The following is a 22578-nucleotide window of genomic DNA, read 5'->3' on the forward strand; positions in this document are numbered from 1 at the left end:
CCCATCCATATGTGAGCATGTACATTGGTGCATGCACATGCATTACCAAAAAAGGCTTTTCCCTTGGTGTTGGATTGGCAAAGTGTAATTCCCTGGCAAGGAAGACTCTTGGTTTCTTCAGCTGTGGTTTTATGTGCATCAACTCTGTCCCTTTGTGTGTATGCATCCACATGTACACACAGGTATTCCCAGTTCACTCAATCAACTTTATTATGGTCAAAGACCTGCATAGGTAATAATACAGTAGAATAGAGTATTCCCAGTTCAGATCTCACCTCTGCCAGGAACTCACTAATGCAGTGGGGTTCCCAAGCTTAATTCCCCAGGTGTTGTTGGACTACAAGTCCCATGCCCTTTGGCCATTGTGGCCGGGGATGATGGGAGTTGTAGTCCAGCAACATCTGGGGACCCAAGACTGGCCTTAAGCACCATCTCAGTTCCCCATCTGCAATTTGGGCATAATAATGCTTGCTTTCCTTCCAGGCTTCTTGTATTTCATCGAGATACTACTTACGAAGCACACTGCATGCTCAGGAAGCACTGTACAAATCATGTTCCACATTTACCTGCTGGGTAGAAAACACTCAGCCCTGTGTTTTAAAAATGAATGCAATATTATTATCCTCTCATTTCAGCTGAAAAGCAAACTTAAGTTATTCTTCCATAATTCGGCAGAGTTAGCTGAAGTTTGTCATAACTTTGACACCACGAGTTGCAGAATTTCTTCTTCTTGTCCAGAAGCTAGTGGGGTAAGTGAGGGTGTTCTCATATTATGGCTGCAATCCTTGGCTTTTATCTGGGAGCAAGTCCCACTGGACTCAATGGACTTACTTCCAAGTACATGTGAAAAGGATAGGGCGGCCAGGTTGTCCACATGACACATTCTGAGGATAGGCACTCTGCAAACTATGGTGTGTGTATATTCCCCGTGAAACATTTCTTTTGTGATGCCTGAGAGGACTGCATAGAATATTTAAAGCACCGTATTTTCTGTTTTTCTGGCTTCCTCTTCATGTTTAGCAAGTTCCTAGTTCTCTTGACAAAATGCAGAGCAAGAATGGGATTGGATGAAGCTGTAACCATCAGGGGCCTCAACTCTCTCCTGGGTTGGTCCCTTTGACCCTACACATTTCAGCTGGGTTCAGATTACTTGTAAATTCAAAAAACGTGGCTTGTTTACCTAAACCATGGTTTCACATTAGGTCTGAATCTAAGCTTTTCCACAAATCTAGTATTGTATGGATCTGAAACCATGGTTTGAAGCTGGTTTGCAACCCAGAGTTGGTGCGAACTAGTTTCTCATTATGTCTGAATTTTCAGACAAGTGACTAGACCCCAGTTAGGTCCATTGCTTTGCCTCAAGAGGCTGCTGCACCATAGATATGGGAATAGGCTTATGAAGCTGAGTCCTGAGCAGACGAAAACTAAAAGCAGACCAGAGGCTCTAAACAACAGTTTGCCCTTTATCAATCTAGATGCTCAAACTATGGAGTGGGTTCTTCTTAGCTACTGTTAGCACAGAACATGTTATGTCCGAATTCAGCCTTAGTCTCCCTTATGATATTTTGCCCATCCATCAGTTGTGCTTCCTAGAGAAAAACCAAGATCTGGAAAGAAACCTCACACTTTGCAGTCAAAACTAAGTTTTAAATTTGGCTAAGAAGTCTTGTGCTTCTTTGGTACAAGACCTTGAGGCCATTCTCATGAGCGTGCGGAACCGGTCTAAAGGAGCCCCGCCCGGTGTTGCTCACTCGTGAGAACCAGCAGGCTCGTGGGTGAGCCCAGTGGGTGCACGGCGGCAAGCCCGCCTATTTGGCCCCCCACTTAAACTAGCTTAACGGAGCGAGTGCTCCGTTAACCTCTTTTTTTCTGGCCGTGTGTCACACAGAGGACACACTCGGGGAGGGGGTATCCCAGAAATACACAGCACACTTGCGCGGTGTATTTCTGGGGCTCTGTGAGGCAGGGTGCTGCGCAGCGGCACTTCCCTGCGCCCGACCCCCAGAGCTGCGGCCAGCTCGCTGGAGTCACCACTGCTCCTCTGTGTGGGCAGTCTGCCCACCTGGTGACGGGTGAATAATCATCTGTGGGAAGAGCAGGTCAAACCCACTCTCCCCGCAGATCACCTCTAGGCATTTCACACTGTTCATGTGAAGTGTCTCCTTGGATGCTTTCAGAGCAGAGTTTTATCCTTCTCATCAACTACTTGTGGTGAGTTAGACTGGATGACCTTCTGTGGCATTTCATGTAATTGGATAATGAAGTGTCTTGCTGGATCAGAACAAAGGTCTATCTAGTCCATCATCTTCTTTCCCAGAGTGACCAGCCAAATGCTTCCAAGAAACCCACATACAGGAGGGCATGAAAGCAGAGCCCTCTCTGGTTTGCTCCCACACAACTGATGTTTAGAGAGACGCTGGAGGGTTCAATTCAGCTCACATATCTTAACTGCCACTGGTGGGCCTTCCCTCTATGGGAGAAAACCATAAGAGGATGGTCCTGCTGAAAAGTTCCCTAAGGGGAAGTGGATCACACCCCGTCCCCACCCTCCGCGTCTTGTTTTTCAGCTTTTGGTTTTGCAAAAGAACACGCAATTGGGTGGTGTGAGCAGGAAACAAGCTGCTCTCTCACTGTGTATTGTCTCTGCTCGGTGGTACCCACATGCTTGAGAAAAGCAGCAGAGCACAAGAGCCACAGGGGTAGGCAACGGCCACAGGAGACAGATGCGGCTCTCCTTTTTGCCAGAAGGGAAGGGATCTGAAGGCCTAGCCATCTGATCATCGGATTTCATTCCCTGGGATAGATCACAGGGATGCACTTCTCTTCTTAGTTCCTGAAATACTGAAGTAAGTGCTGTTTTACTTAAAGCCTGCTTTAACCTGCATGAGTAACCTGAAGCATGGTGACTCCCTACCACAGCTTCAACTCTAGGCACATTTGCTTGAGAATAAATTCCATTCTGGGATGTATTTCCAAGCAAACATGCATAGGATCATGCTGTGCTTACTGGAAGTATTCGAAACATTATGGAAGGGAGACAAATTGAGGTACCGTGCCATGGGAGTAGCAGAGGCAGGCTGCTTTGTGAACTGGACAGAAGGCCGTGGGAACAGATCCATTTGAACCGAAATACAGTGGAGAAAAAATTGGACTATCAAGGCAGGGTAGGAATAAATGGACAATTTTCAAAACGAAAAGTAGTAAGAGGAGGTGGGGGTCTCCTAAGAATCTATATTGGGACTAGTTTTGTTTTGAAAATTTGTTCATAAATGATCTACAAATTGGGGTAAGCAGCAAAGTGGCCAGATTTGCAGATGACTCCAAACTGTTCACAATGGTGAAATCCAAAATTGTTTGAGAAGTTCAAAAATTTCCATTTTCCAAGATGTGGGCAACAAAATAGCCAATGTGGTTCAGTATGAATAAGTGAAAAATGATGCACATTGAGGTGAAAAATCTTAGCTTCACAGAATCTTCACAGATGACGGTGACTGGCCACAAGTGGAAGGTCATAGTGGACAGCTCACTGAAAACATCAACTCAGTGCACAGCAGCTGTGAAAAGAAAATTCCTTGCTACAAATCATTAGGAAGGGGATTGAAAAGAAGACTGGTGTGCCCACGCTTGTAGTACTGTGTGTGATTCTCATCACCATATGTCAAAAGGGGTATTATAGAACTGGAAAAGGTTCAGAAGAGGGCAACCAAAATGATCAGGGGTCTAGAGCACCCTCATTGGGTAAGGCTACAAAATATGGAGCTTTTTAGTTTAGAAAAAAGGAAACTATGGGGAGACAATAGTGGTTTATAAAATTTTGCATGGTGTGGACAGAGATAAATTTCTATCTTTCACAACACTAGAGCCAGGGATCGTCCCACAAAACTGATGGCCAGAAAAATTACGACAGACAAAAGGAAGTACTTTTTCACACAATACACCATCTATAGAATTCTTTGCCAGAGGATTTAGTGACAGCCACAAGATTAGATGGCTTTAAGTAGGGTTTAGACACATTCTTGGAGAAGGTCTATCAATCACTACTTGTCCTGATGGCTATAGGTCATCTTATTTATTTATTACCTTGAGTTTCAGAAGCAGAATGCCTCCAAATATCAATTGCAATGGCAGGCATGCCTTCACCTTCTGCTTGTGGCTTCCCCGAGGCATCGGGTGGGCCACTGGGGAAACAGGATGCTGGCCTACATAGGCCTTGGGCCTGATCTAGCAAGGCTGTGCTTATGCTTATTAGCTAATTAAACATTTTAAACTAGTAAGTGAGGACTTTCATTGACCGGGCAAAGTCATTTTGCATGGAAAATATTATTTACAGCTTCCCCTCAGCATATCCTGGAATAAAGGATAGTTCATTCAGCTACTTTAAGTAGCAAGATCGTTTATGCAAAATTTGGTATCTGTACCTAACAGGGAAGTATGACCTTTTGCACAAATCCACAAACAAACTCTTCATAATATGTAATAGATAAAATTTGTATATTTGTAAGAGAATTCTTTATTAATGTGCTTGCAAAAGGGAAGTAAAAGAGCAGTTTGAAATGTGTAGGATGTCAACTTAAAACATGATTCATTTTATTTAATAATTACCATATGGTAAATTTGAATCTGAGAAAGATCATGGGCATGATGTCATTTGTTAATTATTGATTTGATTAAGTGCTAAAAATCTGTTCAGAATAACAATTAAAATCTAGTTATTATATTTAGAATTTCTTCTTTAAAATACCAAAGCAAGCAAACAAACAACCTTTCCCCCAGGTTGTCAAATGTAGTCCACTCAGCTAACTTCAGTGCAGGATTGTGTATGCAAAATTTGTTATCTGTAGACCATCAGGAAGTATAATTTTCTAAACACACCCACAAACTCTATACTGTATATACATTATTGCCTCTCTCTCTCTCTCTCTCTCTCTCTCTCTCTATATATATATATATTCATATTCTGCTTCTGAAACTCAAGGTGGCCTATAACCATCAGCTGTCTCCATTCCTTGAAGAGGATTACCTCAAAACAGTGGTGCATCAGCTGATAACGTCCAGGCTTGACTATTGCAATGCGCTCTATGTGGGGCTGCCTTGGTACATAGTTTGGAAACTTCAGTTAGTTCAAAATGCAGTAGCCAGACTGGTCTCTGGGGTAACCCAGAGGGACCATATTATGCCTGTTCTCGAGCAGTTGTATTGGCTGCTGATACGTTTCCAGGCAAAATACAAAGTGCTGGTTATTACCTTTAAAGCCCTAAACAGCTTAGGTCCGGGTTACCTTAGAGAGCGCCGCCTTCTGTATGATCCCTATTGGACGCTGAGGTCATTCAGAGAGTCTGTCTTCGGTTACCACCGACATGTCTGGTGGCAACTCGGAACCGGGCCTTCTCTGTAGCTGCTCCTGGCCTATGGAATGCACTCCCGGCAGATATCTGTCGTTTGGGCTCATTGTTGGCCTTCAAGAGAGACATAAAGACTTACTTGTTTGGCCTGGCCTGCCAAGATTTTAAAATTGCTTTTAAGTATTTTTAATTGGTTTTAAATGGCTCTGAACTGTATTAGATTTGTTTTTCTATTGTTTTAACCTGTTTGTTTTAAATGCTGTTTGTTGTAGTATTTTACCTGTTGTGCACCGCCTAGAGCCTTTGGATGGGGCAATATAGAAATGTAATAAATAAATAAATAATATGACTACAACCATTAACTGAAACAGAAAAAGTATGAAGGAATTGGAGCAGTCAATATATTTTGAAAAGTGTCTTTATCAGGGGACAGAGTTGGCATCAGAACCTGTTTTGGAGTTCAGTTTCTTGGCTAGCACCTCGCTTCTGTGTAGTCAATGCCCTCCAATGCCAGCCTGCCTTTACTTTAGCAACTCAGCGTTGTTGTTGTTGTTGTTGTTATTATATTAATATTATTATTTGCAGCTTCTCATGTCAAATGAGTAACAGTTCCAGAAAATTTGAAGCTGTGGATGGGTGGGGAAAAGGAGACACTTTCTTCCCCGCTACCTATTTCTTTCTAGAGGAAAATGAAAATAGTGCGAATGAGAAAAATAAAAACCTGCCTAATACGAATTTTATTATCAGCTCTAGACTTGCTTTACTGCTTTAGGAGTATAAGTGCATTGTTATATCTTAGCATAGGGAGAGAATGATGGGAGTTGCAGTTCAACAATATCCAGGGCCCCAAGGTTGGGACTCCCTGTCTTAGTACATAACATGATGCTGTTTGATATAATTTGACGTTAAAAAGAATAAAGGCTTTTGTTCAAACAATAAAAATAAAATAATACCAGTAAAGCTAGTTCTAGGGATGGTGCTTGCCAGTTGAGAAAATGGGGGTGTGAGGTGAGTTGAGAAGAGAAACCATCAGCATAGTACGAAACAAAGGAAGTCTTATTATCTGACTTTAGAGGCTCTGTACAGTCACGTCTCCACACAGTCAGCATTGCAACAAGAGAAAAATCTGCCGTGCCTGTTCGTGAGAGATGGCCGTAGGATGAATGTGTGTACCAAACTGCACCAAAGATCCATTTTTGAAACTCCTTCCAACTCTCCGGCGGGGCGGAGGGGGGTTCCAGGTTCTGCCTCCTGCTGAACAGCAGTGAAGGACTGGATACGAGCTAACAAGCTATGTATTAATCCAGGGGAGACAGAGGTACTGCTCTGGTCAGTAAGTTAGTCAATTCTGCTTTGGGTTTGCAAGCTCTTCTGGACAGGGTCTCTTTGCCCTTGAAGGATCAGGTCAGTAGTCTGGGACTGTTCCTAGAGGTCTCGCTCATGGCTATGGCCAGGAGCGTGTTTGCCAGGCTTTGTCTGGTCTGCCAGCTGCACCCTTTCCTGAAGAAGGCAGATCTGTCTGCAATAACCCATGTTTAGGCATATCACTCCTCTAATGCCCTCCTCTGAAGACTGCATCCAGAAACACTCTGTGGTACAAAAATGCATTAGCTAGGCTCCTTCTCAGGCTTGCTGGTCCCAGCACAAGATTCAGTGCTCTCAGATCTTCATTGGCTTCCATTACATTTCTGGGTGCAATTCAGGTTGCTGGTATAAAGCCCTATATGGTTAGGGGCCTAGAAAGCTGAAGGCCCACCTTCTCCCACATGAATCTGCTCCTGCACAGCATTGGTTGTTGAGGGCTCCTCTCCACATCCCATTGCCTATGGAAGTTCAATTGGTGGGGATGTGGAATTGGCCAGTTTCAATAGTGGTACCCGGACTGTGAAATTCCTTTCTCTGTGGGGCCTTGTCGGTCCCATAGCTACTGACTTTTAAGCAGGAAGTAAAGATGACCTCTTTTTCACTTGATTTTTATTGATTTTTTGGCCTCAGGAGTCTGTACCTCTAGCTGTCTTATGGTGGTACTAGCTGAACCCGCACAGAGTATCTGTGTGGTAGTTTACTTACTTTGGGGTTTAGTTGGGAGAACTCGTTTGGCTGGTCCTCCCTTTTTAGCTGTGCATTGCACCATGTTCCCCTCTCCCCCCACCCCCAGCTCTCTCACTTGCTCTGTCCTCTGTCCAGCAGTAGTTTACTTACTTTTTGGACTTTTGTTCCAAGAATTTGGTTGATTGTTCAGTTGTTTCTGAGTTGTTGTTGTTGTTATATGGGTGATGGGGTTTTTTGGCGGGGGGTGGGGACTGCCAGCAGCTGGACAACACAGTATTATTTTTTTTTTTAAGGAGTGACTGGGAGTGATTTTTTAAAGTTTTTTTGTTTTTTGTTGTTTTTTGAGGTGTGGGGTGCGACAGAGTGGCTGTGGGGGAGGCGGCCAGGGAGCGATGGCAGGAAGAAGGCCAAGAGCCCTCACACGGCCCTCCCCACTGCTGCTTGCAAAGCAGGTAACTGGCCCCAGCCACCCCCTCGTACCTGCTCCTACTGCCCCAAGGTTGCCGGCCGATTCCCGCCCCAGCCACTCCCTCATTCCTGCTCCTGCTGCCTTTCTTCCTCTGTTTCTTTTCCTTCCCTGTTTTCTTCCCTCTGAATCCTTTCCTTCTTCCTCTGTTTCTGTTCCCCAGTCCTCTGTCCTGTTTGCCATTCCCCAAGTCCCGCCAGCCTCCCTTGCTGTGGCTCCCTCCCCAGGCAATGGTTCCAGGCATCCGCACGGCTCCGGACGCCTCCCGGATGTAGTCCTCAACTCGGTCGTCTATAAGTGAATTAGACAGACAGATAGATAGATAGTTCCAGTGTTTTTAAATATTTTGATTATTATCTCTGTTCCCTCCCACTTTACCTGACGTTTTATACCTATTCTTATATGTTGTTAGCTGCCTTGATTGTCCCTTGAATGAAACCGAAAGAATGTAAATGTTTTAAATTCTCAGGAGTTCTCAATCTGAGTCCCCCAGATGATGTTGGACTATAGTTCCAGCCACATCTGGGGACCCAGGCTGAAAATATTTGAATTAACTGACTAAAGACAATCAGTAAATTTGATTGGGTGGACAGAATGAACAGAGATAATTTTTTCTCCCTCTCACACAGCACTAGAACCAGGGGTTATCCCATGAAACTGAAGGTCGGGAATTTTAGGACCGACAAGAGGAAGTACTTTTTCACACAGCACATAATTAATCTATGGAATTCTTTGCCATGGGATGTGGTGATGGCCACCAGCTTGGATGGCTTTAAAAGGGGCTTAGACAGATTCATGGAGGACAGGTCTATCAATGGCTACTAGTCTGGTGGCTGTGGGCCACATCCAGCCTCAGAGGCAAGATGCCTCTCAAAACCAGTTGCAGGGGAGCAACAGCGGAGAGAGGGCATGCACATACCTCTTGCCTGTGGGCTCCCCAGAGGCATCTGGTGGGCCACTGTGTGAAACAGGATGCTAGACTAGATGAGCCTTGTGCCTGATCCAGCAGGGCTGTTCTTCTGTTCTTATGTTAACTCTTCAGTAGTGTTTAACATATCACACAAAAATAAGATTCATAGTTGTGGGGAAAATTAGCTACATACAAACTTGCATCATGTGATTTAATAATAATATCCTTGAAAATACTGCACACACTCCCAATGGACTTTGGAGAATTGAAGCACTCAGTAATCAGAAAGTTTCTCAAAGATCAATAGCTTTCAGTTCTTAACCTTCATTTTTATATCCATGGACTCTAGAGAACTGAACATAAAAAAGAACATAAGAACAGCCCTACTGGTTCAGGCCCAAGCAGGCCCATCTAGTCCAGCATCCTGTTTCGCACAGTGGCCCAACAGATGCCTATGGGAAACTCACAGGCAAGAGCTGAGGGCATTCCTCTCTCCTGCTGTTACTCCCCTGCAACTGGTACTCAGAGGCATCCTGCCTTTGAGGCTGGAGGTGGCCCACAGCCCTCCGACTGGTAGCCATTGATAGACCTCTTCTCCATGCTTTGCACAGATTGAAACCAGCTTCTCTATTATTTCAGATGTTAGTCTGTTTCTTGCTTTGGCTTGGCGTGTATTTCTAAACATAGACCAGTTTCTTTGACATGCTGCAGAAGATGGAGAATTTGAGAACTGTACACATCTACAGTTAACTTAAGTGGCGCAGCAGGGAAATGCTTAACTAACAAGCAGAAGGTTGCCGGTTCAAATTGCTGCTGGTACTATATCGGGCAGCGATATAGGAAGATGCTGAAAGGCATCATCTTATACTGCGTGGGAGGAGGCAATGGTAAACTCCTCCTGTATTCTACCAAAAGAAAACCACAGGGCTCTGTGGGTGCCAGGAGTTGAAATCAACTTGATGGCACACTTTACTTTGCTTTACCTTTACACATCTACAGTGTTTAGAAACTGTAGTCGCTTAACGCTGTGGGCAGATAAAACACTATTTTGAAACACTGGATGATATTCACTATAAACTCCTGTAAAGGATTCCTTTTGAAGGATAAAATAGTTCTTTAACTTTAAAAAAAACACTGAAACAAATCCACAGAAACAAGCCACCACCACCCCTCCATTTTTCCTCCTTACATCCCATGCCTTCTGCTTTTTCTATGTAGACACAACACTTGTCTAGGAGGAAAAACTCATGGGATGTGTAAGTAAATCTGTGACAATTCCACAGATATGTTTTCTGTCAAGCCTAGATTTGTGCATGTTGCAAACTCCAGGTGTGTGTGGTTGATGTGTGATCTGCATGACTGCTGGGGCTGTTGCATTTTCTTTCCGTAAAGAGGTGGTTTTCTGCAGATGGTGCTCCTGGCAATAGCCTCAACTTTGAGATACCAGAGTGAGGCCCCCTTATTGTGGGCTTAAGAAAATTAATTTTTATTACATCCCTAAAATATATTAATATAGGACCCAAGCCCACTAAACTTGGGTGTACGTCCCATTTGAACAAGTTAGTTGCAACCAACTTTAGCTAGACTGGGGTTAAAGATTGTGGTCCCCCACCCATGATTGATGAACTCCCACACCATTCATCCTCCTGTTTCCTCCCACAAGGGAAAAAATGAGGCTAAGAGGAGAACTCGCAGTATGCCTTTTCTTGGAGCTACATTTTTGTGAACTCCACAAAAGAAAATGTAACAGCCCCAGTCACGCAGATCATTATTTAGAGTAACTCCTGAGTAGCCCTATTGAGTAGTTTAGTCTGGATATGTGCCAGAGGAATAGTAGGCACCTTAAGTGGCTCAGCAGGGAAAGACTTGACTAACAAGCAGAAGGTTGCTGGTTCGAATCCCCGCTGGTACATCTCCCAGACTATGGGGAACATCTATATCGGGCAGCAGCAATATAGGAAGATGCTGAAAGGCATCATCTCAGACTGCACGGGAGATGGCAATGGGAAACCCTTCCTGTATTGGGCATCAATAAAATTACAACACATTAATGACAGAATGACACACTATCCGGGACAGCACAAATAATACAACAATATCTTTAATTTTTCTTTAGTTATGCTAGGCCAGGGCTACACAACTCAAATGCCCTGGTGGGCCGGAACCATCCACAACTTGGCATGCAGGGGCCGAGGTCAAATTTTTAGCACATTATTACATTAAAATTAAAAATATTATTAGTTACTTGTGGATCTGTTCCCCCTGTCAATGGACCCATAGTTCTAAGCAAGGATAGTGGCCAGAGAATAGGTCCTGTCCCTGCTCAATCAGTGGGACCGCTAGAGTGCATGCCAGCCCCAAACAAAGGCCAAGTCCTCTCCTCTCCCTACATTGTTGTTGCTTTCAGGCTGCAATGCCAGGCATGCTTACATGAGAGTAAGCCTCACTGGGCACACCATGGAGCATGTTTCTGAGAAAGCATCCACAGGATGGTGCTAGAAGGCAGTTTCCAGCTCCTGTGATGCTGCAGGATACCTGGGGGGCAGTAAAATAGTCCCTGTGGGCAAATCCGGTCCCCGGGCCTTATGTTGTGCAGGCCTGTCCTAGACCCTTGGAAAGGGCCCGATAATTAAAGAACCAAATCCAGTCAATAATGTCTGGTAGACTATGTGTAAATAGCATCATCATCATCAACAACAACAACTTTATTTGTTAGCTACCCCATAACAAACTGTTCTCTGGGCCACTTGCAACACAACATTAAAACTTGAGATAAACATGCAATACATTATATCATAACAGACAAAAAGGGGGAGAAATACAAAATACAATACTATATATATACACACACACACACACACACACACAATTTTAAAAGCAGTTATAATCAGAATAAAATTTTAGAAATTTAAAAAGCCTGAGTGAACAAAAAGTTCTCTACCTGGTGTCAAAAAGAACAAAGTGACGAAGCCAGGCAAACTGCACCAGGGAGGCGATTCCATAAATCGGGTGCAAGCACCGAAAAGGCCCTCTTCCTGGTAGCCACCCACATCAGCTCATTTGGCTGCGGTACCTGGAGGAGGGCCTCTAGGGCACTTTCCGGATTAGACCCTAAAACGGGTTCAGGATGTATCTCTGTCCTGTGTTGTGACACTGCAGTGCCGATGCTGACCGCAGGGAGCCGTTCATATGTTGGATGCCTTGTTTCGAATTTAATCACTGCAATTTAGTGCTATGACATCATTTATCCGGCGTTTAAAAAGTGTCATTTTTCCGAGTTGTTTGTTTTCGCAAGACTGCTCCCCCAGCAAGTTTTCCATTTTGACTGCAATTTGCCTGAACAAGATATTTAACCGCTTTTAAGCAGCTAACCTGGAAAGCGCCTAGGCTGCAAAAGGTGCTTCCACAGAAAACCTGTTTGTTTTTAAGGTCATGCAAGAATCCTTGCTGTTTTTGAGAAAATGTGCGCCTAGAACTGGGCTGCAACATGTACACACGTGCTGCTTCTGGCACCATTTGGGTGCCTGGAAACCCCCATTCGTAATCTGAAAGGCTGGTGCCCTAGGGAAGAGTCGTGTGTTGGCTCATGAGGCGGCAGCGGCGGCGGCTGCACATGCTTTATCCAGGTGCACACCTGCAAGCATCCGCTGCTTAGTCAGCAGCACAAAACTCTGCACTTGGCAGTGCTGCTGGGGGATGGCAAACCACTGGCAGGCATGCAAAGCAGGTGGCTTTGAACCCCGCTTCCTCCTCCTCCTGCAAAATGAGAACAGAGGAGAGGCCCAAGATCAGGGGTAAAAGGCAGAAGTTACAGACCAGAGAGCCCAGCTCCAGTCCCTGGTGGCAGCTGCTCTTCAAGGGATCGCAGACAGCAGGTCTAAGGAAGAGACTCTACCTGCAAGCCTAGGGCAGAGGTTCCCAACCGTGGGAACGATGGGAGTTGTAGTCCAACAACGTCTGGGGACCCCAGGTTGAGACCCCTTGCCTCCCAGGGTTGGTTCAAGAACTGGGTCATGGAAACCTATGTGAAGCAGTCTGCAATGCATACTCCACAGGTGCAATACAAATGCTGCGTGTTGCTAAGAAGATCAACAATACAATGCAATTCAGGGAAACATCACAACAATGCAAAGGGGAAAAAACAACCACATTGAAGTCACTAAATCCAAAGAAGTGGCAGCACCAGGACCTCAGTTCCTGCACACCCTTATTCTCTCGGCTCTGAGCACCTCCAGTCTCAGTGGCTGACTAGGCTGGACCCCTCAGCCCAAAAAAGGAAGGAGCCAGGGGCGTAGCTAGGGGGGAGGGGGCCTGTGTTCACCCCTCTCCCCAGCAGCCTCTCAGAGTGAGGGAGATGATGAAGAGAACAGGGAGGGGTGGATCTGGGGCGGGGGAAGCAGGTTCTTTGAACCCATCCGCTCAGTTAGAGCTACACCCCTGGAAGGAGCTGCATTAACTAAGTAGGTTAGTCAGCAGCTGGAGGGCAAAGTGGCACTCCTCTGAGACCCAGATTTGTCTCTCCCATGTCTTGCACAGTGCATGTGCGCAGAGAGCCCTTAAAAGGACTGGAAACGGCCCGATCTGTCATTTGGGAAGCAGGCAGTTTCGGGAAAGGAGCTCTTGCCACCACCTCTGCCTCCCCCGCCTTGGTCTCCCCTTGGGTGGCCAGCCCAGCGCCCCTGTCCCCGCCATGCAGCAGGGGATGGGGAAAAGGTTTTTTTGAAATCTTTTTAAAAAGATTTGGCAGACATGGGGCAGTGGCGGGGCTCTGGAGGTGCCCCCCCCCCAGAGACTGGGGGCCACAGACCTAATCCCCAAGGTCCGTGGCTAAATTTGCCTCTGCTGAACACTTGTACGTGTGTTTGTGTGAACGACTGTACCCGGGTTCATTTTAAAAGTGAACCTGGCTCCAGGGCCCTCAAATGCATGGTACAGATAGGAGGTGTCCTGCTTTACCACAGAACACGTGAATGACTGTACTCGTTTGAGTGCTGAACATAACATGACTGCACCGAGGATGTTGACAGCACTAGGAGAGATGTGCCCCAGATCAAATTTTTAGTGTCCTGGTCCTCCTGATAATCTCGGAACACTGATCCTTGATGTCACTCTGCCGTGCACACTGTGTGGCCACCTGCTTTCTCTGCAAGCACCCTCCACCCCACAGCCCAATGGCAGCAGGCAACAGCTGCCTTACCGTGCAAGAATGCTGTCCCAGCTGAAGCAGGAAGTTCCTGGAGCACCACCTGCACGTGCAGCCAAATGCAAGCGCCGGTGCCTTCCCCTCTCAGCTCCTTCCACCACCGCCCCACCAGGCAAGCGGTAGCTTGGAGAAGGCGTGCTGCGTTTGCCCCATGACTTCCACTTAACAATGGAGGGGTGGTTAGCCTTTCTTCCTATACCAATTTCCCATTTGTGGCCCGGTGCCTAAGTACCTAGCAACACCCTTGAGTTAGGCTCAGGCTGTCCTGTTTGCTCAGGCCTTTAGCAGGAATTAACATTTAGCCTTTGTAACTACTGTTTTATTGGTACTGGGGTTGCTTTTGTGTGCTTCAGTCGTCTCTGTTGAGCAAGGACTGTCCCACTCACCTGGTCCATGGCCCTGGAAAACCACAGCCCCTGAGTTTGCCTTTTTCTTCATATTTTGTTAGTGCAAGTTGCTGAAGTGGACCTTTGTTGGAGATTGGCTCCCTCCCTTTAGTCCCTAGAAATGAACACTCTCTCTCTCTCTCTCTCTCTCTCGCTGTCTCTGCATGTCATGTATCTTCTCTCTAATGCACATGTATGTCAATGCACACACATTAATTCGAAGGCATTGTATAGTGCACAGCTTATTTTGAACGGTTGGGAACAGACTATAGGGCAACTATCTTCTTGGGACTTTTGAAACAGTACAGGGCAAGCTATTGCTAAATCAGTAGGTACAGCAGAGTAGGGACCTGTTAGGGAGTGGTGGAAGCCGCCATATACTGTCTAGCTCAGTACTGTCTACATAGATTGGCTGTAATAGCTTCTTCAAGGTAGCAGGCAGGTGTCTCTCTCAGCCTGATCTTGGAGATGCCAGGGAGCAAACTTGGAAACTTCTGCATGTAAGCATGCAAGTGCTCTTCCCAGAGCGGCCCCATCCCCTAAGTGGAATTTCTTATAGTACTCACACATGCCATTTCCCATTCAAATGCAAACCATTTATTTTCCCAGGCTTTTAATTAGATTTATAGTTTTAAATAATTTTAATACTGGGTTTTAAATGTTTTTAATCTTTTAAATGATTTTAATTGTTCATTGATTTGATGTTTTAAATGATTTTAATTGTGAATCGCCCAGAGACACAAGTTTTGGGCAGTAGAGAAATATTTCAAATAAATAAAACCAGGGCAGACCCTGCTTAGCAAAGGGGCATTTGCTAAGTCTGTTTATCTATTGCCTGTAACTAGGTCTCAAGGCAGTTTACAACTGAGTTAAAGAAAATCTATAAACATTAAAATCAGTTAAACAATATCAATCAGAATTAAAAAATCAATTAAAAGCCTGTCTGAACAGGTGTGTCTTCAATGCATTACTGAAGGCCATCAGAGATGGTACAGCTCTAACTTCGACAAGGAGTACATCCCACAGCCCTGGGGCAACTACAGAAAAGGCTCATTGCTGACTCAACACCAGATGAGCCAATGATAACCATAAATGAACCACCCCAGATGATCTCAGTTGGCAGCGCAGTTCATGACAAAAAAGGCATTCTCTGAAATATCCTGGGCCCAAGCCATTAAGGACTTTATACAGGTAGGTAAAAACCAGCACTTTGTATTTTGTCCGGAAACATATTGGCAGCTGGAAACCTATCAGCTATCCTGTTTTATCCTTTTAAAACAAGAGTCATATGGTATCTTCGAGTTACCCTGGAGACTAACCTGGCTGCTGCATTTGGAATCAGTTGTAGTTTCCGGACTACGTGCAAAGGCAGCCCAACATACAGCACATTGCAATAATCAAGCCCAGAGGTTACCAGCATGTGCACCACTGTTTTAAGTTCACTTTCTTCCAGAAAAGGATTCAGTTGGTGTATCAGCTGAAGCTGACAAAAAACACTCCTGGCCACTGCCTCAACCTGAGGTATTAGACAGAAGTTTGGATCCTAGAGAATTCTCAGACTGCACACTTGTTCTTGCCAGGGGAGTGTAAGCCCATCCTGAACAGGCAGATCTATTCCAGCTTCTGGATTATGGCTTCTTCAATGAGCACCTCTATCTTATTTGGATTCAGCTCCAGTTTATCTCTCATCCAACCCATTACCGCCTGCAAACAGACATTTAGGGAAGTTAGATCATGAAACCGATATGAAGAGATAGATTTGAGTGTTGCAGTGCACTGATAGTACCCTGCACCAAATCTCTTGATTTTCTCCCCAAGCAGTTTCATGTAGATGTTAAACAGCATTGGAAAAATTGATAGGCTTGTCCTCCAAGTGTGGGCACCTTTTGCCCACTGGTGCCCCCCACTCATCCCAGTGGCAAAGAGTCGCTACAGGGTGGCCAATCTGATTTGCTTAGACAAATTCTTGGACTCCCTGGGGTTGGTATTTGCCCCAGGGGCATCGAAGGGTTCAAGTCCCACACGGCTCTCCCTAACTGCTATTTAAGGGATTTAAAAGAACACTGCACCAGGGCCAGCTACATGCTTAACATAATGTGCAATTTGTTGGGGGTTGTAATTTTTATCCCCAGATTAATTAGCAGAGCACTAAAGAAGCTACCCACTCCAGTTACAGAGTAGTTTGCAGAGTTTAGTTGTTGCTGCTATTTAGAGAAAATACATAGAGATTCTTGCAGAATAAAATACTAAGTAGATTTATTGGTGAAGTACACCCTTGGATAGGAAAGACCTAATTTTTAATCTAAAGAACTACATAATAAATAGGCAGGGAGAGAGATATATGTTTCCATCTGCTATCTAAGAGGAAAGGAAGGGATTCTGATTCTCACAGGAAATACCGAAGAGTCATATCAGGGGTCATAGAATAGAGACAGGTAGAAGAGGTAGGGAGACCCTTACTCACTATCTCTACTCCCAATGCCCTGAGTGGTCATTAGGATAGTGGGTGCAAAAGGTTGATGCACTGGAACTCCAACACAATCTGGCTCTAAAAGACCAGAGGATGAGCAACAGCCTGGGGTAGTAGCAGAGTTAGGTTTGAAGAGTTCAGGTGGACTCACAAGTGAGAAACTGTAGCTAAGCATTACACTTAGATCAAACAAAGGACTTATTAGAAGCAGAATATGCTGCATCAGAGAGGAAGAGGCCTTTGGCTATTGTGGCAGGGGGTGATGGGAGTTGTAGTCCAGCAACATCTGGGGACCCAAAGCTGAGAACCATTACATTGGAAATTTGACTGCAAAAGTTTAAGGACATTTTTCTCTAACTTGCTGACTGACAGATGTTAGGAACACAGGCACATAAAAAACTGCCTTCTACTGAGTCAGACCCTTGGTCCAGCTAGATTGTCTACACAGATTGGCAGCGGCTTCTCCAAGGTTGCAGGCAGGAATCTCTCTCAGCCCTATCTTGGAGATGCCAGGGAGGGAACTTGGAACCTTCTGCATGCAAGCATGCAGATGCTCTTCCCAGACTGGCCCCATCCCCTAAGGAGAATGCCTTACAGTGCTCACACATGTAGTCTCCCATCCAAATGCAAACCAGGATGGACCCTGCTTAGCAAAGGGGACAATTTATATTTGCTACCACAAGACCCGCTCTCCTCCCTTCAAGAAAGCCTCACTGTGTGCTTAAGATGAATTCTTCCACTCTACTGTGTAAAAAGTGCTGCAGTGACGTCATGGAGTTCTACATTGCCAACTGCGGTTAAGTGTGCGCTCTCGCCCTTAACCTCAGCTAAAGGCCGGGCTTCAAAGTGGGGATTAAGCAGGAGGCAGCACTGGGATCCGTGCGGGGCTGCACAACCTCACTTCCAAGCCTAACTTCATGGTCTTAAGGGCTAGAAACTTGTCTTTTTAAAAATATGACATTAATTTGCCGTGATGCTGCATTCTGCAACTAGTCCTGCTTTCTTTGCTTCTGCGGTTCGTTCACAGAAGGGACACAATCCTGCCTGTTACTTGGTCACCCTCATCGCTGTGGGTGAGAGTTTGGGTGGTTAGGGCTTCTGGATGAAATGAATTATGGGACAGGTCAGCTCAGGGGTTCTCGGTCCCCCAGATATTGCTGGACTACAATCATCCTTAACCACAATGGTCGTTGGCCATTGTGACAGGGGATGAAGGAAGTATGCAACTATGGAACCCAAGGTTAGGAACTCCTGCTCTAGTCTAGACAGTTGCTTGTAGACAACAGGTGTAGATCTCTATAAAAAGCAGGTGTTCTCAGACTTGTGCCCCCAGGTGTTGGACACAATGATCAAAAACCATTTGGTGGCAGATGTTGGGAGTTGTAGTCCAACACCATCTGAGGACCCAAGGTGGTGAATTCCTGGGTTAGCTGACCAACCCAGGTTCTCAACCCTGCTCAAAAACTGTGCTAACTTGCTGCTGTACTCCACATTTATATTAGCCACGATACCAAAACAGAACCTCCAGGTTACAAGGCAGTATACCTCTGGATGCCAGGTGCTGGGGCAAACAATAAAGGAGAGCTGTGGGCCTCCACACCATCCAAGGAGGACCTCTGGCTGCTCGCCGTTGGAAACAGATCCCTGGGCTGAATGGAGCCTTGGTCTAATTCAGCAGAGCTGTGGCTACATTCATACATCCCTGCAGCTGCTTGGCGTAGATGGTATCGAGGGTTAGGTGCTCGGAAGAGCATGAGTTTGTTTGCAGCCACTGGTGTGGTTTGGCCTTTCGGCACAGCCTCCTCCCTCCGTACGCTTCGTGCTAGTTTGCAGCGTGAGCAGCAGCAGAGACCACACCAAGATGGTGGTTGGCAGAGCACGTACAGAGCGACAGCTTCTTGGAGACGCAGCCCCTGTGGCTCAGAAGCACAGGAAACCCACGGCGCCAACAGAAACCCCAGCAACTGGGGCCTAGGATGACGCTCACCCGGGTCTTCAGGGGCCTGCGAGGAGCAGCCTCTCTGCCTTTGCTGCTGACTGTGCTGCTGATCGACCTCGCAGCAGCCAGTGCTGAGGGGAAGTTTTAGATTTGGATCTCGATGTGCAAAGGTGAGGCTAGGGGCAGCCCAGTGTCTTGGAGTGCCCGAGGTGGTGGCAGTGCAGAATGCCCCCTTGTGCCACCCTCCACGCCAAAGGCCCCTGCCAGCACCTTGCGAGTGTGTGGGCAGAGGGGTGGCTCAGGGGCAGAATGCTGTGCCCCACAGGAGCATCTCCTCCTGCTGGCACTGAATGCCCCCCTCAACCGATGCCGCTGACCTGACTTCTTCCCCTTCTCCTTCCCCTTCCTCCTGCCAGAATGGAGCAGAACAGGGAGGAGAGGAGAGGAGAGGAGAGAGCTGTGTCACTCCCTCACCACTCTCCTCTCTTCTGCTGCTCCCTCTCGACTCCCTCCCAGCAGGAGCAAGAGCAGGAGGTGAGGGGCTGCGTTTCGTACCAGCCAAGGGGATGGGTATTTGGCATGACGGTGGGTGTGTAAGGGGTATCTCCTGTCCACTGCCACCCCACTCCCCTTGAAATCTGCTGCCTGGGGGGTGACTTCCTCTGTGCACCTCATGTGGGGGCCGCCCTGTGTGAGGCCCATCTTGAGTCAAACCCACTTGTAAGTGTTGTTATTGCATCCTAAGTCAAAGAAGCAAATGCTAAGCTGCCCAGTTCACTGCTTTGCACCAGGGGTTTCCAAAATCCTTTCCTAGTAAGGTACCCCCTCGCTTGCTACATCTAGCTTGATATACCCTCCGAGTCAAGCACTAATTTGCCTGTGGCAAGCAAGTCAAGAACAGCAGTGGGGATCAGCTGTTGCTTTATCCCCACCCAGCCACAATGGCCTTGGATGATGGGAGTTGTAGTCTAACAACATCTGGGGACCAGTGTTACCTAATATTCCCAGATATTGTTGACTACAACTCCCAGAATCCCCAGCAGTGTTCCCTCTCACAGGGATTCCCAGATGTTGTTGACTACAACTCCCAGGATCCCCAGCTGCAATGGCTTTTGCTTGGGGACTCTGGGAGTTGTAGTCAACATCATCTGGGGAACCCTGTTAGAGGGAACACTGATCCCCAGTCAAAGGCCATGCAGCTGGGAGTGGTGGCAGTGGTAGTCAACAACATCTGGAACTCCCTGTTTGTACGCATTAAAGTATTTCTTTCCCATCTTTCAGTTCCATAGTGAAACCCCCAAGGCAATTACGAACTTCCAGAACATGATGGAAATCTTCAAGCAGTGGGTGGCGGACAGCAGGTTCCCCTTTCTGAGCACCGCGTCCCTGGTTGGTGTGGCAGCTTGTCTCTTGGCCCTGTGTACAGTCTGCAGAAGGTGGGTGCCTGGGGCTCTCCCCCCACCATTAAGTAGGGGTGTGCACACAATTGGCTGGCCCGGTTCAGTTCGGTCATGACCTGGCCACACAGGGCCCATTGCGCATGCGTGGCAGCCTCCAAAATGGCCGCTGTGACGGGGCAAGGCCCAGATAGTGCTTACGATCACCCGAATCGGGTGCTTTTATACATAAGGAAGGCCGGCGGGGCGAGGGAGAACATCCACGGACACACACCCACACCCGCGGCCTCAGAGAAGCCCCCCAGAGGGGTTAAGTACAATATATATATATATTTAAAAACCCATGAACCGCCCTCCTGAATGGCCAGGGGTGGGTGGGTTTGGCCTGATGTTGAGCTGAACCAGGGTGGCAGTGGGAGTGGGGGTTGGTTCGACATCGAACCATCAAACCAAACGGATTCTACTTCAAACAAGTTCAGAATTGAACCTGTTTGCACATCCCTACCATTAAGTGGTGGTTCAGAGCCACCTATTCTGTGGGTCAGTTCTGGCCCTAAGTTGTGGGGCTGGGGTTGGGGGGCGGAGCAGAATCCTGCACTGAACCCCATACCAGGTTCAGCAAGGCAAGAGCTCAAAGGGAGAGCGGTCCAACCAGCAACGGGAAGGGCCTTGTAGGAGCTGGGACCCCCACTCCTTCCTAGAGCTTAGGCTGGCCCTGATCCAGACCGAGGGCCTGAGCTGGTCTCCCCCTCTGCACTCGTAGGCCCACTGGGAGGGAGACTAGGAAGAAACAGCAGCAGCAGCAACAGCTGTGTGTTTCAGTGGTTTGTTTTTCAAGCTCTGAACACGATACATTGGATGGTAACTATTGTTGGTTAAAGAATTAACAGACAACAAACATTGAATTATGGCATAAGGGGATGGGGCCGTAACTCAGTGGTAGACCATCTGAACATTTGCATGCAGAAGGCCCCAGGTTCTATCCCCGGCAGCATCTCCAGGTAGGGCTGGGAAAGAAGACTCCTGCCTGGAACCTTGGAGAAGCCGCTGCCAGTCTGTGAAGACAATACTGAGCTAGATAGACCAAGGGCCTGACTCAGTATATGGCAGCTTCCTATGTTCTTATGAAGTAGCAGTATGTCCCTTAAACTATTACTATTACTAAATAAGATCAGATTCCTCTGGATCTGCTAGAGGAATTAGGTGAGAGGCAGTAAGGTGAAGTGTGCCGTCAAACTGATTTCGACTCCTGGCTCCCACAGAGCCCTGTGGTTGTCTTTTGGTAGAATACAGGAGGGGTTTCCCATTGCCTCCTCCCACGCAGTATGAGATGATGCCTTTCAGTATCTTCCTATATCGCTGCTGCTGTATATAGTACCAGCAGGGATTCGGACCGGCAACCTTCCGCTTGTTAGTCAAGCACTTCCCCACTGCGCCACTGGTGACAAAAGCAAACAAGGGCTGGCTACGGAGTCCATCAATAATGTGCAGATCTTTGACCGGTGAGCAGCTGGTCAAGGAGACGATCAAACTTCCATGCGTTTCATTCCTTCCCTTCTCCACCTTTCAGGAGAGACAAAAACAGGACAGCTCCACAGGATGGCACGGTGCTTATTGAAGCCGTAAGTGAACTTCTTGCCTTTCTGCTTTCCTAATGAGTAGGGGAGGGAACCACCGTTCAGTAGCAGAGGGCATGCACAGCAGCTAGAAAGTCCTATCTCCAGTCCCGACTCCCCAGCATCTTCAGGTAGCAGGGCTGGGAGAGAGTCCTGCCTGAAACCCTGGAGGGTCACTGCCAGGCGAAGTAGGCAATAATGTGCAAGAGGAACCAGTGGCCTGACTCTAAACAAGGCAACTTCGTCTATGCCCGTCCGTGGCTAAGTCAGAGGCCCGAAGCCACATGATAGCTGGGAGAAGTCAGGATAACTGGATGCTGTTAGCAAGAACTGGGGGCAGGAGGTAATCAAATAAGGCCAGAGACAACCTGAGGATTATAGGCAGCAGAGATGGGGCAGAAGGTTGGTTGGCCACCTTTTTTTCTTGGAAAGGTTGCTGTGCCTTGAAACAGCTGCATAGGGTTGCCAACTTTTTATTCCTCCTATGCCTTTAATGCAGGGGTTCTTTTGTACCTGCAGACACACACACCCCAATCCTTAAGTAATACCCATAGACTCCCCCACCCCACCCCACTGCATAATGTATTTTCATAAGGTTGCAGTAAAAACTAGGTGGGGCAGGGTGGTGGGAGGGAACGTACTCATCGCCGTTATTTGCAAGAACCTCCAAGAAGCGGATGAAATTCAGTGTAGCAAGATTTCCCACAGGCCACCACAAGGACCCCAGGTGAAGAATCCCTGCTTTAACAGGAGCTTGATGTACAGTGTGGTGTAATGGTTAGAGTGTTGGACTAGGA

At 46.9% G+C, this 22578-nt stretch overlaps 1 protein-coding gene across 1 annotated transcript in view; it reads left to right on the forward strand.

Moving 5' to 3' along the window:
• The first annotated feature begins 57 nt into the window (after positions 1-57).
• The window catches only part of LOC128353034 (uncharacterized), a 31148-nt gene continuing 8627 nt past the window's right edge, over positions 58-22578 (forward strand). Inside the window, exons 1-3 of the mRNA XM_053313690.1 lie at positions 58-2846; positions 20050-20204; positions 21736-21787. Coding sequence (XP_053169665.1) covers positions 20092-20204; positions 21736-21787 — 165 coding nt within the window. The 5' untranslated portion in view covers positions 58-2846; positions 20050-20091. The remainder of the gene's footprint in view (positions 2847-20049; positions 20205-21735; positions 21788-22578) is intronic.

This window comes from Hemicordylus capensis, chromosome 4, assembly GCF_027244095.1.
Source record: "Hemicordylus capensis ecotype Gifberg chromosome 4, rHemCap1.1.pri, whole genome shotgun sequence".
In the NCBI taxonomy this organism is placed as follows: domain Eukaryota; kingdom Metazoa; phylum Chordata; class Lepidosauria; order Squamata; family Cordylidae; genus Hemicordylus; species Hemicordylus capensis.